This window comes from Sphaeramia orbicularis, chromosome 13 (genome assembly GCF_902148855.1).
Source record: "Sphaeramia orbicularis chromosome 13, fSphaOr1.1, whole genome shotgun sequence".
NCBI lineage: Eukaryota > Metazoa > Chordata > Actinopteri > Kurtiformes > Apogonidae > Sphaeramia > Sphaeramia orbicularis.
Window position 1 is genome coordinate 51,644,545 of NC_043969.1, and position 17,708 is coordinate 51,662,252.

The 17,708-nt window shown below is 39.0% G+C and overlaps 1 protein-coding gene across 1 annotated transcript in view; it reads right to left on the reverse strand.

Annotated features, from left to right (window-relative positions):
• Window positions 1-17,708, reverse strand: part of ltbp4 (latent transforming growth factor beta binding protein 4) — a 55,237-nt gene that overhangs the window by 32,818 nt on the left and 4,711 nt on the right. Inside the window, exon 3 of the mRNA XM_030152936.1 lies at window positions 12,104-12,295. Within this exon, the coding sequence (XP_030008796.1) occupies window positions 12,104-12,295 (192 nt within the window). The remainder of the gene's footprint in view (window positions 1-12,103; window positions 12,296-17,708) is intronic.

A 17,708-nucleotide genomic window follows, 5' to 3' on the forward strand; every position in this document is an offset into this window, starting at 1 on the left:
CCAGCACATGTCTTGCTGTTGGTGTAGTTGTTCCATTCAAACAGTGATGGTTCAGCGTTTGTAGCTAAAACCCATCCACCCTTCACAGTTCTATGGATCTGATCTTTGCCCAATTGTCTGCTACATACCTTTGTGTGCTGCAGTATTTTCGACTTACTTTTCGCTTTAAAATCGATAAACAAAAAACAGCTTGTATCCTGCTATTCATAATAAAATTGAAAAAAACAAAAAATGGAAAATTGGAATGAGGAAAAATGTTTCTTTTCTATTCCCATTTTGTCATAGATAGGTCTTTTTTAATGACCCTAAAAACATTGTCTTCCCAAGTTTTCCCACGAGACCGACAAACTGAAGGAAGACGTTTGGAGTTCAGATTTGTTTGGTGCAAGAAGATGTCTTTAGATCAATATTCAGAATTTATGAACCCTCTGGAGTCTGAGTGTATTTTGGCTGTTTTTGAAAACTTTGTGTCTCCAGTGCACATTCCACACTCAAACAGCTGAATGGGAACAGAAAAGAAACAACATTATTCTTAATTCCAATTCTCCATTTTTTTGTTTTTTCAATTTTATTCCAAGTAACAGGATACAAGCCATTTTCCATTTTTCTGTTTATCGATTTTTAAAACAAAATATGTTTTCCCTTTTTCATTTATTAATATCAAAACAGAAATCGAATGGACACAATCGTACACAGACCTATCTGACTGAACCCTCAGGTCTTGGTATTTAGTTCTAGTTTTAAAGATTGTGTGATTTCTAAACCATTGTTTATTAAAATGTCTCATATCATACAAAGTCCCTTTATTTTCCTAAACCATGGACCATTAACATAGTAGAAGCTGAACCAAAAGAAAAACTGTACAAGTCTATCTTTAATAATTCAGTTCACATGATTTGACTTAGATGTCATTTTCATTGGTGGTGCATTGCTCACCGTAGTTTTAATTTAGATTTTAGAAAATGATGTGTCTGTTTTTTATTTCAGTTAACAGGAGCTAAGTCTAATCCTGTTCATATCATCAGTAACGCTGACATATTAGTAAGAGACGTCTTTTATCCATTTCATTTTCCATGTAAATGTTGAATCACATGTTGTCCGTTCATCCATTTCTTTCCAGACATTCACTCATCTGTGCCGTTAAACAAACCTGAGCTAAAGTCTTCTGTCAAACTTAAAACCACAAAAGAACCAAAGTCTATGAGCGTTTGATCACAGCATCAAAAGAAAGTAGAAATTTGGTTTGTTTATGTTTGGAAAAGTATAAACAAAAGAAAAGAAGAGAACGGAAAAAATGACAGAGGTGGAAGTGATGATGGAATGACTGAGTAACAAAGAAGACAAAGAAGAAGGAGGAGAAGACAGAGAAGAAGAAGAAGAAAAAGAAGGAAGCAAAGAAGAAGAAAGAGAAGAAGAAGTAGGAGAAGAAGAGGAAGAAGAAGAAAAAGAACAAGAAGGAGAAAACAGAGAAGATGAAGAAGAAAGAGAAGAAGAAAGAGAAGAAAGAGAAGGAGGAGGAGAAGAAGAAGCAGAAGTGATGACAGATGGAGAATCAGATGTAAACTCTGAACATTAGTGACTCATTTTAGAGTCAAACTGAAACAGAAATCTGGAAATTCCACCAAACCATGAATAATTTCACCAGTTTACGAAATATTTCCATGTTTTCTGGTTATTTTTGTTTTCATGTTCTTCTACCACCTGGATTTAAGTGTCAACAGTTCAGATCCATCCACTGGAGAAAAACTGCTTCAAAGGTCTGAGTTCTTTAACCCTTTAACTGATGAAGGAGGTTCTCAAAGGTTAAAGGTCATGTGGTCTGATGAGTCCAGACGGACCCTGGTCCAGGGGGATTACCCATCATGCCTAGTGTCTACAGTCCACTCTGTGGGTCAGTATTACCCATCATGCCTAGTGTCTACAGTCCACTCTGTGGGGCAGTATTACCCATCATGCCTAGTGCCTACAGTACCAGTCTGTGGGGCAGTATTACCCATCATGCCTAGTGCCTACAGTACCAGTCTGTGGGGCAGTATTACCCATCATGCCTAGTGCCTACAGTACCAGTCTGTGGGGCAGTATTACCCATCATGCCTTGTGTTTGGCATTGGTTCAGTAACAACCCAAAAATATTTCATTTAACGTCATGGAGGAGGAAAGAAAGTGGAAAATATTTGCCTTAAAGAAGCTAAAATAAACAGTTCAATCCTTAAACCTACTGATCATGTTTTAAATCAGTTCAATGGTTATTGTTGCAGTTCCACTTCTGTCCTGTAGGTGGTGCACTGACGGTCACTGTAGAATCTGAACAAAAGAACAAATGATAAAAGAGAAGAAGAAGAAGAAAGAGAAGAAGAAGGAGGAGAAGAAAGAGAACAAGAAGAAGAAAGAGAAGAAGAAGGAGAAGAAGAAGAAAGGGAAAGAAGGAGAAGCAGAAAGAAGAAGAAGAAAGAGGAGGAGAAGGACAAGAAAGAGAAGAGGAGAAAGAAGAAGAAGAAAGAGGAGGAGAAGAAGAAGAAGAAGAAGGAGAAGCAGAAAGAAGAAGAAGAAAGAGGAGGAGAAGGACAAGAAAGAGAAGAGGAGAAAGAAGAAGAAGAAAGAGGAGGAGAGAAGAAGAAGAAGAAGAAGAGAAGAAGAAGAAGAGGAGGAGAAGAAGAAGAAGAAGAAGAAGAAGAAGAAAGAAGAAGAAGAAGAAGAAAGAAGAAGAAGAAGAAGAAGAAGAAGAAGAAGAAGAAGAAGAAGAAGAAGAAGAAGAAGAAGAAGAAGAAGAAGAAGAAGGAGGAGGAGGAGGAGGAGGAGGAGGAGGAGGAGGAGGAGGAGGAGGAGGAGGAGGAGGAGGAGGAGGAGGAGGAGGAGGAGGAGAAGAAGAAGAAGAAGGAGGAGAAGAAAGAGAAGAAGAGGAAGAAACAGAAGAAATGATAAAAACTTCAGAAATGATGTGAAGGTTGTGGGTTTTCTGAAGGGGGACCAGCTGTTGGACGAGGGGATCGACCCTATGACCTTATGATGTCATCACCCCCCCCCCCCCCTCCCCATGTATGCCTTTGGCAGTGAGCACATGGGGGGGGGGGGGGGGGTCAGTGCTAAATGGAAGCCATCTGTCAGTGTTTCTGTGCTCCTTCACTCTTTTAAAGCCTTTATCTGTGTCTGCAGAAACATGTGGATGGGTTTGGGTTTTTTTTTTTAAACATGGATTTTTTTTTGTTGTTTTTTTTAAAACATGGATTTTTTTTTTTTTTTTTTTTTTTTTTTTTTTTTAAACGTGGATGGTTTTTTTTTTTTTTTAAACATGTGGATGGTTTTGTTTTGTTTTGTTTTTTAAACATGTGGATGGTTTTTTTTTTTTTTTTTAACATGTGGATGGTTTTGTTTTTTTTTTTTTTTTAAACATGTGGATGGTTTTGGTTTTTTTTTTTTTAACATGTGGATGTTTTGTTTTTTTTTTTTAACATGTGGATGGTTTTGTTTTTTTGTTTTTTTTAACATGTGGATGTTTTTTTTTTTTTTTTTAACATGTGGATGGTTTTGGTTTTTTTTTTAAACATGTGGATGGTTTTGGTTTTTTTTAAACATGTGGATGTTTTGTTTTTTTTTTTAAACATGTGGATGGTTTTGGTTTTTTTTTTTTAAAACATGTGGATGTTTTTGTTTTGTTTTTTTTTTTTTTTTTTTAAACATGTGGATGGTTTTGGTTTTTTTTTTTTAAACATGTGGATGTTTTGTTTTGTTTTTTTTTAAACATGTGGATGGTTTTGTTTTTTTGTTTTTTTTTTAAACATGTGGATGGTTTTGTTTTTTTGTTTTTTTTTTAAACATGTGGATGTTTTTTTTTTTTTTTTTTTTTAAACGTGGATGGTTTTGGTGTAAATCCAGGCTGTTTCAGAGCATATTCCACAGATTTCAAATACACAAACGCAGCACAGACGCTCTCACCTGGAAAACATTACAATAAATAACAGGTGGTGGAAGAGCTGCACACACTGGAAAACAACCCACACAACAGGAACCAGCAGAAAAGATGCAACCTGGAATTATTTAGGATTATATCTGCGTCTGCTCCTTTATTGTTTGTTTTTCTGTTTTCAGTTGCATTTCCATTTTCCATTTGTTTCTGTGCAGTCTTTTTGTTTGTAGTTGTTTTCTCATTTGTCTCATTTCTCTGTTCTATTACACATCATCAAGCTACAGATCCATAAACACACACCACACTGTTCAGAACAGTTCTGACCCACAGCCAGAACCACACTGAGCAATCAACTCCAACACTAAACTACACACACTTTTAATCACACTATTTCATACTGATGTGTGTGTGTGTGTGTGTGGGGGGGGGGGGGGGGGGGTGATAAATGAATGGATGCTGATGTGTGAGTGATGCATATTTTATTTTCATTATATATTTTTATAGTTATTATCACTATTTATTACTATTACTATTTAGGAGTCTGCGTCCTGACAGTGCACCCAAATTTCACATTTTGTATAAAGACAATAAAGTATCATATCTTATTTTATCTTATCCTGTCTTACCTTATCTTATTTTTGTGTGTGTGTTTTTGTGTGTGTGCATGTTTTTTTTTGTGTGTGTGTTTTTGTGCATGTGTGTTTTTGTGTGTGTTTGTGTGTGTGTGTGTGTGTGTGTGTGCATTTTTGTGTGTGTGTTTTTGTGTTTGTGTGTGTTTTTGTGTGTGTTTTTACATGTGTGTGTGTTTTTGTGTATGTGTTTTTGTATGTTTTGTGTTTTTTGTGTGTGTGTGTGTGTGTGTATGTGTGTTTTGGTGTGTGTTTTGTGTGTGTGTGTGTGTTTGTGTGTGTTTTTGTGTGTGTGTGCGTGTGTGTGTGTCTTTGATTGTGCTGCTCATGTGTTTTTCGTCAGTTCGTGCTGGTGCCTGCACACGAGTCTCCGTCTGAGCAGGAGAATAAACAGTTAACATGTGTCAAAGTGGGCGTGGCCCTTTAAATGGGCGCCGCCCCCCTGTGTGTCCATCACCTGCAGCTTTAACTCAAACTGACATGGGATCAGTTCAGATTTACCGGCTCCGTTTCAGATCCTGAGCTGGGCCGAGTATCAAAGCGGCACCGGTCAGCTGACGCCGCCGCCACGGCTCCGCCTCCATCCACCCGGCGGCCTGGGCTGATCTCAGGACAGTTTCCACCTAAACCGATACCACTGTGGAACTGGAGTAATATCCTGATGGTGACACTAGAGCAGGGGTCTCAAACATCCGTCCTGCCAAAGGTTCCAATCTGGCCCATGGCATGAATTTACTAAGTGCAAAAATTCCACAAATTGAATTAAGACAAAAAAATTTTTTTTAGCTTGAATTAAGGAAAAAATGTTGAATTAAGCAAAAAAAAAAAAAATTTAGCTTGAATTAAGGAAAAAAATGTTGAATTAAGCAAAACAAAAAAAAGCTTGAATTAAGGAGAAAATGTTGAATTATGAAAATTTTTTTTAGCTTGAATTAAGGAAAAAATGTTGAATTAAGCCAAAAAAAAAAATTTAGCTTGAATTAAGGAAAAAATGTTGAATGATGCAAAAAAAAAAAAAATCTTGAATTAAGCAAAAAAAGTTCTGTAGAACTTTTTTCACAGAAAAATACAGTTAAAATACATTTGCAAATGTATCATAATTTCACAAATATTTCTGTTCTATTCATGAAATTAAACTGTTAATTAAAGTTTAATACTGTAAAAAAAAAAAAAAAAAAAAAAAAAAAAAAAAAAAAACAATAATAAAATGAGATAAAATTACTGACAATTAACGGTAACAGAAGTATTTGTTCTGTCAGTTGAACCAGACTTGTTTGTTAATTGACAAATATCTTGTGTTATTACAGGAGGTTTCACAACAAAAATGTTGAATAAATGTATTTTTGTGAATGTATAACATGTATAAGCACTGATAAACTGTCCAAATACAGTTTTTATCAGTGGATTGGACAACTGAGTCTCACTGAAAATTATTCATATATATATATTTATAGGGAATTGGATTGTTTTAATACATGTAAATATTCTTTATTAAACATTAAAAAGCCAAAAAAATTTGCAAAATCTCATGTAAAGTTAGGGCAAAAAACTGTATTTTAATGATGGACAATTACCGTATTTTTATGAGATGTTTATTTTCCATTATTCAACAGTATTTTTTTGGCACCCCAGCTGCCGGAATAATACAGTTTTTTTTTTAAGGGTTTCTTTTTACAATGTAGAATAAAAACTAAACTACTAAGATACCGGTTTGACCTGGGCTTTGACGGAAGGACGTCCATTTTATTCCTTTATAGATGAAGCAGTTTTTCAGGTTTTGACAAAAGGATGAAAAACCTGCAGCAGAATGAAGTGGACAACAGTCAGGTCAGCACCTGCAGGACTGTCCTGCCTTTGTCCAGTTTTACGGACAGTGGAGTTGAGTTTATACCAAATGGAAGAGATGAACAAATACTGACTACAGACTGACTTTGGTTTATCGGGACACTTCACATATATTATCCATAACCTACGGCTGGGCGGGGCTTAAAGAAAGGGGGGGGTCATGGAGGTCTGAACCAGCTCTGACTGTTTGAGTCAGTGTTCCTGAATGTTCTAGTGATGGGTTCAAAACACAAGGTCAGTATGAGTGTGTCTATATACGGACAAATAAGGAATCTGAATCTAATCTTAAATTATATGGAATTCAATGCCATAACTGAGTCTAACCTTACAGGATGGACTCATCGCTACGTCATCATAGTCTAAAACGTCTAAAGAGCTTAAAGTTTTTATCCATTTTATCTGTTTATCTGGGTTTTTTTTCTCATGCCTATACTTTTTATTGCGTCCCGGCTGTAATGCTTGTAATGTTTTGTAGAAACCACTCTGAACTGTCCTGTACATGAAATGTTCTACAGAAATAAACCTGCCTTGCCTAAAGAGTCTAAAAATGTATATCTAAAAAAAAACAGTCTAAAAAATACAGTTTTACATGATTTGAAGTATTTATAATGTTTGTTTTGCTTGGCTTCACCCCCTTGAACCCCCACCAGGGCTCTGACCCTGGACAACCCCCCCCTCCCCCCTCCCCCCTCCCCCCCCTTCCATTTTTTCTGACTCTACCACCGAGTTTGATTTAGTGCTTCAGTTCATAACGTGAAGTCCATACATGAGCTCCATAAACACTACATTAATCCAAGGGTTTCCATCCTGTTACATCTGTACTTTGTTGTTTTGGTGCAGGTTTGTTTCTCCTGCTTTACATTATTTTCATATCATCGCATTTTGTACAATATATTTAGCTTCGCTGTGTCTTTTTACTACACGTTTTGTCTTGTGTCTTTACAATATTTTCATGGCTTTGGCGGTTTTTCATTTTGCTGCATCATTTCCGGAGCTTTGATCTTTTTGTGTCTTTTAAAACATTTTCATTCACCTCGTTTCATTCTTGTTACATGTTTTGTGTCTTTCTTTTTAAAGTGTTTTTTCATCTTGTTATACCTTTTATTGTCATTTCGTTGCATCGTGTTTGTCTCTTTGCTTCTTTTACAGAACTTTCATTTGGATGTTTTTTGTCTTGTATCTTTTCCAGTGAATTTCAAATCAGAAATAACTCGACTGAATTCAACTGGTTTCTTCAACTTCCACTGAGGACCACATTGGCCCGCCCACAGTGACTAAATATGACTTTTCAGTCAAATGCTGTGGCTGGACACCACGGTGATGTGGCAAACATACTTAAAACAGCTGATCATGTGGGTCACCATGGTTACAGCTGAACACACACACATTCCTAAAAGTGGACGACGTCCACCAGGGTCAGTATATAAGAGGACATAATTCAGTCAAACACAACAGAACACACAAACATTCCTTCGGTGTCTGCCTTAAAGTTCCACTCAGATAAAGGGTTTGGATCCATTTCCAGCACAAAAAAGTGCAAATGTTGAATTACTGTCTTCGAAAGTTATAAAAAGTTTATAATTATTATACAGTGTACTTCAAAAACACATTGGGCAAAAAAACTAAAAACAACCTGATGAAGCAAAACTGACACAAACCAAATCTGTGTCACTGTCAAAACTGTCCCAACTGTCAAATGTGTGGTGTGGAAAAAAGGTAAATGTGAAGAAGTCCAACGGAAATGGAGTCAAAAAATATTTAAATAATATATATGAAACAATAATGACGCGTTAGATGGAAGCAACAAGAAAAAAGTTCAAAATAACTAGTCAAGACCTGGAGAAAGTCATGTTAGACAAGGGATTGGACAAACTGTACATTACCTGTGGGTTAATATTGGCTAATATTGGTTAATGTTAGCTAATACTGGACAATATTGTTTATGTTTATGTTTATGCTTATGTTTATGTTTATGCATTTGGCAGACGCTTTTTTCCAAAGCGACTTACAGGGGAAAACCAATTAAATCATTCAATCAATCAAACTTTATTTATATAGCGCCAGATCGCAACAAAAAAGTTATCTCATGACACTTTATATATAGAGTTGGTCAAAAACCAGACTCTAAGCCAATTTACAGAAACCCAACAGAATATTGGTTAATATCGGCTAATTCCAGCTAATATCAGCTAATACAGGTTAATATTGGCTAATATTGGCTAATATTTGTTAGTATTGGCTGATACTGGCCAGTATGGGTTAATATTATCTAAGTCAAGCTAGTATCAGCTAATATCGGCTAATACTGGTTAATATTGGCTAATACTGGCCAATATTGATTAATTCTGGCTAATATCAGCTAATACCGGCTAATAATGGCTAATACTGGCCAATATTGATTAATTCCGGCTAATATCAGCTAATATTAGCGAATACTGGCTAATATTGGTTAACATTGGCTAATAATGTTGGATCAAAACATGGTGCCGACTCTGTTTAATGGAGAGTTCGTGTGTTTTTTGGCTGATTTCAAATGAAAACTACACCTTTAACCTCTGACACTGACACAATCCTAAAACTGTCTGTACAGACGTTCAGTCCAAAGAGCCTTTGAATATCTACCAGTGCTGTCCTCGGACACAGATATTTATGGAAACCATATGTATATGGACGACAAACTTTTAGAATCCACTAAAGACAAATACCAGAGCGTAGTGGAGTGGACGTAGGCTCAGGTCACAGTGGAGGTAATGAACAGATACGTGCATCTGTCAGACAGACGTAGAGTTAATGAACAGATCAGCCCCACAGGTTATTTCTACTCATGTTGGTATTATATATGTAGTTATACATCAAAATATCACCAACGTCTATGTTGTATCACATTTCCACATGTATCTTATGATGGTACCAGTTGACGTTATTCTGGAATTGGGGGGGGGGGGGGGGGGGGGGGGGGTGTTATTATGTATTCTGTAACTTGTAGAACCTGTCTGAGGATGCATGTGCAGAACGCTGCCATGGTATAAATATGACTGAAGAGAAGAAGACGTCACATAAAATACGTCTTCAAAACATTCCCTTCAGTTTCAGTGTTTTCAGAATGAGGAAGAGAAAAGAGACTGAACTGACACCAAAGGTACGATCATTAGATCATGTCCTGACTACATGTGACCTGCACTGGTTAGTCACTTTATATAAGGTCAGGCTACCTTACAGAGTTCTATAGTTCTAGTTCTATAGTTCTATAATTCTAGTTCTATAGTTCTACAGTTCTATAGTTCTATATCAGTGGTGATTTCTCTCAGACTGCAGTGGAAGCCCGGCTTCCCCTAAAATTTTGAAAATTAAATGGTTAAATCTGTTCGGTTGTGTTGACATTTCATTGACTACAAATGTGTTAGAACACGTTCATCTCACAGACGAGTTCGTTCAGAATCAGCTTTATCACAAACCAACGGACGCGATGTTGTTCACTTCTCCTCCATTCCCGTGTCTGTTTTCTCCTCCATCTCTGCTCAGTGCATGTGTCTGCAGACTGTGTCCGTCTATGGGCTTCAGTGGGACTGAGTGGAACTGTTGTTTTCATTGCGTCAGAACTGGACGGTAATTGGATAAATGCCACAATGTTGTCCCGCCCCCGGACGCCGGGCGTCTCTGGGGGTGAATGGAGCTGTGGGCGGAGCTCGGCCGGGCTGGACGCCAGAATCCCAAGAGCTGATTGGAGGATCAGTCGAAAGGCTGAACCCCCGTTTGATTGACAGCTGTTTTCAGATCTGCTCCTTCACTGACACAGTTCAGTTTAATACCGTCACACATTCTGCTGGGAAATCAGAGAAACCACCACGAAATTACTTGTTCATTTCTTGCACTGTAAATAAAACACACTCATTGTTTCCTTGCTTCAGTTTAACATAATTCCAGCGTTTTCTTGTTTCAGTTACAGAATTTAATCATTTCTTGTTCGAGTTTAATATCGTTTTGTAGATAGTTAAATCAGTCAGACTGTCGGCTAGGTCGGAGTGAAAGGAGCATCTGTAGTTTAAAAAGGCTGAAGTCTGACACCCACAATGCACTGGGCCAAGGCCGTCTGAGCAGACCAGCTCTGCTGGACATTCAGAGGACACTGGTCCAGTCCTGGAAAAGACGCCTACTGGTACGATAAGGACACTGAGCATTTTCTTAATTCTTTTTTTTTTTTTTTTTTTTTTTTTTTTTTTTTAAATGTAAGCCGACAATGAGCTTCCCCTGTCTGAAAGACGAGCAGCCGCCACTGTTCTATAGGTCTAGTTCTATAGTTCTATAATTCTAGTTCTATAGTTCTACAGTTCTACAGTTCTATAATTCTATAGTTCTACAGTTCTATATTTCTAGTTCTATAGTTCTACAGTTCTACAGTTCTATAGTTCTATATTTCTAGTTCTATAGTTCTACAGTTCTACAGTTCTATAGTTCTAGTTCTATAGTTCTACAGTTCTATATTTCTAGTTCTATAGTTCTACAGTTCTATAGTTCTAGTTCTATAGTTCTATAGTGTAGTTAGTTTGTATAAGGCTGTGGTCGTCACTGTCCGGGTTTATTTCACAGTTCCTGTCTGTTACTCTTATCTATGGCGCCACCTTCTGACCAGTGTCCAACCTACAACTTTTTCTTCACTGTTTCTTCATTTATGAAACTTTTCAAACGTTTGCTTTAACTCGATGGGACATTTTTACGGAAAAAGCTACTGATGTTATTGATCCAGTAAATAAAACATGCAAAGCAAAAATGTTCCATTTCCTTTTGATCAGAGCAAACACTAAAGGGTTTTAAGGTGGAATATAGTTAACCCTTTATCAGGCAAGTGACTATTTTTGGTTATTTCCGCACACATTACAAGACAGTGACAGCAACGGTTCCAGGTAGGACAGTGAGTCCCCAATCTGAGGTCCAATGTGGTCTCCAGGGTCTGTAAGGTCCAATGTGGTCTACTGGGTCTGTAAGGTCCAATGTGGTCTCCAGGGTCTGTCAGGTCCAATGTGGTCTCCAGGGTCTGTCAGGTCCAATGTGGTCTCCAGGGTCTGTCAGGTCCAATGTGGTCTCCAGGGTCTGTAAGGTCCAATGTGGTCTCCAGGGTCTGTAAGGTCCAATGTGGTCTCCAGGGGTCTGTAAGGTCCACCTGTGCATGAACAGTGAGCGGACCTGCTTTGTTCGGTTCCATGAAGTAATGGAACTAATGTAAGGAATGATGTTCAAAGGAATCATGCGGATGTGGACAGGGTTCTGGACCAGCACGCATGGGGGTCTAAAGGGACAAAAGGCAGGTTCTAATGGGATCAAATACAGGTCCTAATGGTCCAAAAGGCAGGTTTTAATAGGATCAAATACAGGCTCTATTGGTACCAAATACAGGTTCTAATGTTCTCAAATACAGGTCCCTTTCACTTTACATGTGTTTTTTTTGTATTTTTTATATTTACTTCTTGGATTTTTTTCTTTTTTTTTTTGCCACTTATTGGTAAGGAACCAAATATGGAAACTTCATTACCCTTGATTTTCTATATAATAATAGTAAAAAAGTTAAACAGTCTTGCTGTGTCCTCCAATAACACACTAAGGTTAAAATGTTGAATTGCAGAGTTTTTCTAGGAGTGAACTATAAAGGGCTGATAAACCACATGAACTGGTTAGGAGCCACTGGACCAGCTGACCTTTGACCTGGTTTACATGGTGCAGATGGACTTACAGACTCTGAAGCCCGGTCCACCGGCGCCGCTCCGTCCTCCTGTTGCCTCGTTGCTACTGTACAGCGTGGTCACGTTGCCTCGTTCGCAGTAGTTGACGCATCGGTCCTGCACACAGCGCACCTTGCAGATGGTCGGCGTGAACATCACCTGGATGGTCTCAGCTCCTCCACCTCCTCCTGCCTGTCCATCAGCTGGCAGAGGACAGATAAAAACTATGAGGACAGACAGAAAACAGACGAGTGCAGGCTGCAGCATGTCCATGTTTCAGAGTCCGTCAGAGTTTGTGAGTCGGTTGCATCGTCCAAAACTCCCAGACCTCTCCCTCTACTTCACCCCCCCACCCTCCGCTTCTATCTCACTCTTGATTCACGTTTAAAAAAAAAACAAAAAACTACGTTGCAGGAAGAAAGGAGCGAAGGAAGGAAGTAGAAAAGGAGCAGCCGCCCCCTCTGCACTGTTTTTCCCTAAACAGTCCTCGGTGTGTGCTCAAAGTGTTGAAGAGTGCTGTCGTGGTCTAAAACAGAGAGAGAGGGAGGTCGAGAGATAATTGAAAGCAGTGTGCAGGACTGGGCTGGGCTCCAAACCAAATGTTTAGCAGGGATCTGGTCCATCAGTCCACACTGACGCTCTCTCCTTCTCCTTTATGTTGCTTTCTTCTCCTTCTGTTGTTCCTTTGTGTTGGGAACGAGCGATAAAAAAGCTGCAGCGGTTTTCCCAACACACTGCGAGCTGTTGGAGGATGTCAGGGTGATGATGCAACCCTGGTTTGGGTTTCAGGGGCTGGATTCATGAAGTGTGTTCAAGTTAAAAGTAGCCCTGAACACCACGATACAAGTATTTCCACAACAAGCCCAGATTGTTGCAAGATGCTCTCATCGATCCTGAGCACAGTTAAATCTACCTTACAGTGAATTTGACGGACTGTGAGAAATCATAACACGTCCCTCAAACATACCAAGAACATCTGTGGATCCGCTGAATTGTCTGTTACAACCTCTAAAAGCTCTTCCCACATTCAAGAACCTCCCCAAGAATGTTCATTCTCTCGCGGATGACCCACGACTCCTCCGTCACAGGTGTTCTCTCACTGTTCGTGGTGGTTCTTCTAGGTCAACTGGACTAAAAAAAAGTCTCTTGGATGAGAGACGAAACATTTTCAAAAGAGCAAAACGAGTCCAGTTGAACCTCGAAAAAAAAGTCAAAACTAAATAAACTATAATGAAAAATCCAAAACTATTATAACCTTGTTACAGACAATTCAGCGGATCCACAGATGTTCGTGGTATGTTTGAGGGATGTGTTATGATTTCTCAGTCTGTGAAATTCACAGTAACGTAGATTTAACTGTGCTCAGGATCGATGACAGCATCTTGCAACAGTCTGGGCTTGTTGTGGAAATACTTGTTCCATGGTGTTCAGGGCTACTTTTAACTTAAACATGCTTCCTGAAACCGCTGAATTGTCTGTTACAACCTCTAAAAGCTCTTCCCACATTCAAGAACCTCCCCAAGAATGTTCAATCTCTCACAGATGAGCCACGACTCCTCTACAGGTGTTCTCTACTGTTCTTGGTGGTTCTTCTAGGTTCAACTGGACTAGTTTTGGTCTTTTGAAAATGTTTCGTCTCTCATCCAAGAGACTTTTTTTGAGTCCAGCTGAACCGAGAAAAACCACCAACAAGAAAGTTCACCCAGGCAAATGAGAACATACAAAGACATGTCCTATCGTTAATTACCTTTACTGGGGTTTATCTGGTTCTGGTTCTGGTTCATTCTTTCTGTCTAATTCTATAAAACTTTTGTCGTGCTTTTGTTATTTGATTAGAGAAGACAAAAACATTTTTTCAAGGACTCATTTTGGTCTCTTCCACTTTATTTGGACCCTCTATGACATGATCTGGTCCATCTTTAAAATTTTCCGTCATCATATCTCACATCAAAAATGATTTTGATGTCTCCCATGTCAGACTGTGACAGGTTTGCTTAACGACTCGACTCGTTCATCTGTCGAGTCTGACTTTCAGATTCAGTTTATTTGATCAGATTACGCATTAGTTGTGGTTAATAAGTTCCACTAACAAGACTATAAAATGACTTTGTTCTGCAGTTCTTAATGAACTTCACTGCTTTTACTGACTCAGTAACTTTGCCATTAGCATTAGCTTCCCATTGTTCTGCTCCTTTTGACCAAATATGGTCACTTCTGGCTCCAGAAACCCAACACGGCAATAGACGAATTCCAAACTCCTACCTTCAAAATGACAGTTTCGAAGACCAGTGGATGACATCACAACTCCTCCATTCACTGATTCTACAGCTTTAATGCATCACTTGTAGATCTAAACCCTGTAGAACTCCTATAAGGATCACCGCAACTGCCTCAAGCAACTCCTCTGCAACTAGAACGTAGTAGTAAATTGAAAACTCAGATATTTGTAATGATATTTTAAAGAAAACCTATAACTGGAGACTGAGCTGAACAGGGTCCATGTAGTGCCATCTAAAGGTGTTTTTGTCTTTTTTTAATCACATTTTGTCCGTTTTGTTAGTCTTGCACACTGTGATCTGAGGAGTGGACAATAATTCTTGCTAAACCACAGTTACTGCTTCATAAAGACCATGGTAGCAGGTTTATTCTCACTTCTGCTCAGATACCAGACACTCCTCTAATTGACACTAAAAATATTTCTGAAAACTTTTCCCCTAAATCCCGATGCTGGGCTCAACATGATGACTGTGGACCTTTGATGAGTGACGGCATCATCCAGTTCCCCAAACCAGGTGTCCAACAGTCTTCAGGACGTCTGGTCCTCCTTAAAAGACCACATGTGGAGCATATCATCTCCTGCAGACTCTCCAACAGAAAACCCAGAAGATGTCCTGAAGCCATCATGGTGGCATTTACAACACAGGACCTTGATTTCCTGTGGGACGCCCATATCCTCATTAGGGCCCCAAGGACTGAACAGGGACGTGGTTTTTCATGTCTTTAGGTGGTGGTGGTGGTGGTGTGGACGAACAGAGGCAGGTCTGTCCATGAGCTCACATCCTGTCTGACTGCAGCCACAACACACACAGTGAAACAGTGTTTAACAGAAAAAAAAAACTATTAACACAAACAAAGTGGAAACACTGCAAACATTAACACAACGCCAATATGAAACACTCCAGCAGACAGAGACCCCCCCCGCCAAACACCACCCATCAGACCCACTGTCCAATGAGAAAAGCATTTTATGACACATGCGTTTAGTAAAAGACGGACTATGTACAACAGTCAAACAAAAGTCAGAAAAAGTAAGATTACATCAAATTTACACCTGAAAAATACCCCAACCCAAGGTTAGGGCTGGGGTTAGAGTTAAGGTTGGGGTCTAGGTTTGGGGGTTAGGGTTGGGCTTAGGGTTGGGGTTGAAGTTTGAGTCAAGGGTCAGGGTTAGGGATGGGTTTAGGGTTGGGGGTTAGGGTTGGGGTTGAAGTTGGAGTCAGGTCAGGAGTTGGGGTTAGGGTTGGGGTTAGGGTTAAGGTTAACCCTTTGTAATGTGTTAGGGTTGGGGGCTAGGGAGATGGGTTTAGGGTTGGGGGTTGGGGTTGGGTTGGGGTTAGGGTTAGGGTTGGGGTTAGAGTTAAGGTTAACCCTTTGTAATGTGTTAGGGTTGGGGGTTTGGGGTTGGGGTTGGGGTTTAGGTTAGGGGTTAGGGTGAACCCTATGTAATGTGTTCACTGTGTGCTTTTACATTGTGTTGTTGAAATCCTCATGGATCTACTTGAGGACTTGTTCATCTTAATCAATCAATCAAACTTTACTTCTACAGCGCCAAATCACAACAAAAGTTATCTCATGATGCTTTACATATCAAGTTGGTGGAAACCAGACTCTAAAATAATCTACAGAAACCCAACAGAATCCTCCAGGAGCAAACACGTCTTGTGTGTCGGACCAAAATCTCTTTGTAAGTTTCAGTCAGATTGGAACATCACATGAGTGACAGTGACCTTTGACCCCAGACCAGGACAGACCCTGCCATCTGGGAACGGTCTGGATGTTTTCCAGATGCCTTTGAGCCTGGACAGACTCCTTTATCTGTAAGTCCAGATTATAGATCCAGACCCAAGTGGTTCCATCAGGTCTAGATGGATGAGGGTTCTATGGGGTCAGAGGTCACGGTGTCCATCTTAGACCTGAACCCTCCACATTCCATTTATCTTTGAACAGCTGCTCCTTCTGTTTGTAGACGACATGTGTTACTGAGGTGGGTTCAATTAGATCAGCTGAGACCTGAACCCTTTTCTGAAACAGGTCCAGGTCTGGTTCCAACGTGGAGCCTGAACTTTACAAATTCCATCCTTTCTTTGTGTGAAGATCATTGTTTTAAATGTTCCACTAATTTCATGTTTGTTTCCAAACTGCTGACCGTCGGCTCATCTTTCCTGGACGCTGCCTTTGGTTTAATATCTGTGTTTTCTGTTTGAGTTTGTATTTTTGAAAACGTCCCAGTGTTTTGTCATTTCAGATCATAAGTAACAGTAAACAGTATCCAACTACAGTAACTACAGCTGTGTGTGTTAGGAACAAGGTTAGAATAGTTCTGGATTTTTCATTACAGTCTAGTTTCATTTACTTTGACTTTTTTTTTCTCCAATTCAGTTCATTTTAATTAGTTTTTAGAGCAGGTTTAATAGTTTTTATTAGTTTTCATTTTTTTCCTAAATGCTTAGTTTTAGTTTAGTTTTAGTATTAATTAGTTTTGTTTTGTCGTATCTTTTCTCTTCTTCCATGTTTCCAGGTAGAGTGGGGACCAGAAGACGACTGGAAACCACAAGTGATGACGAGTGACGGACCGTGAAGTACTGTATCGGTGCTGCTAGCTAAAATTGCTAGAGCGAAATAAATCGCTTTCGTATCAATCTGACATTGACAAAGACAAAAACAAAGGGAATTTTATCTATCATTTTTATCCGTTTTAGTTAGTTTTGTAAACACGCAATACAGTTTCAGTTAGTTATCGTTTTTTATTAATTATAGTTTTTATTTATTTCAGTTAACGAAAATGTTTTTACAATTCTAGTTTTCGTCATTTCGTTAGTTTTTGTTAATGATAATAACCTTGGTCAGGAACAAAAATAACCTATTCAATAAGCAGAAGATCTGAAAGGCAGACTCAGCTGAAGGTATCGACCTGTCACTCAAACAGGCCACACCCTTTTTTTTTTTTTTTACAAATAACATTGAGATGTCGGACTGATGTTCTAAACTCTCACCAGCAGGGGGAGATCTACAAAAACATCAAACAACGTTGCAGCCGGTCCAAATAACGCTGACCTTTCATTTTCCAACCATGGTTATTATTGTTAATGAAAACTAACGAAATGATGACAACTAGAACTGGAAAAACACTGAGAAAAGGTGGCCCTGCAGATGAATGGGAGGACATTTGCACGAGCAAATATGGCAGAACTAACCGACAAATGCATGATTTTCCACTGAAAAAAGGGTTTTCTGTACTTGGCTGATGGGCACCCTAAAGATGGCGATGGGGGGGTCTAAAACTTTACCGATTGGGCTGACATTTTTTTTTGTGAGTTACTAATATGTAAAAGATTA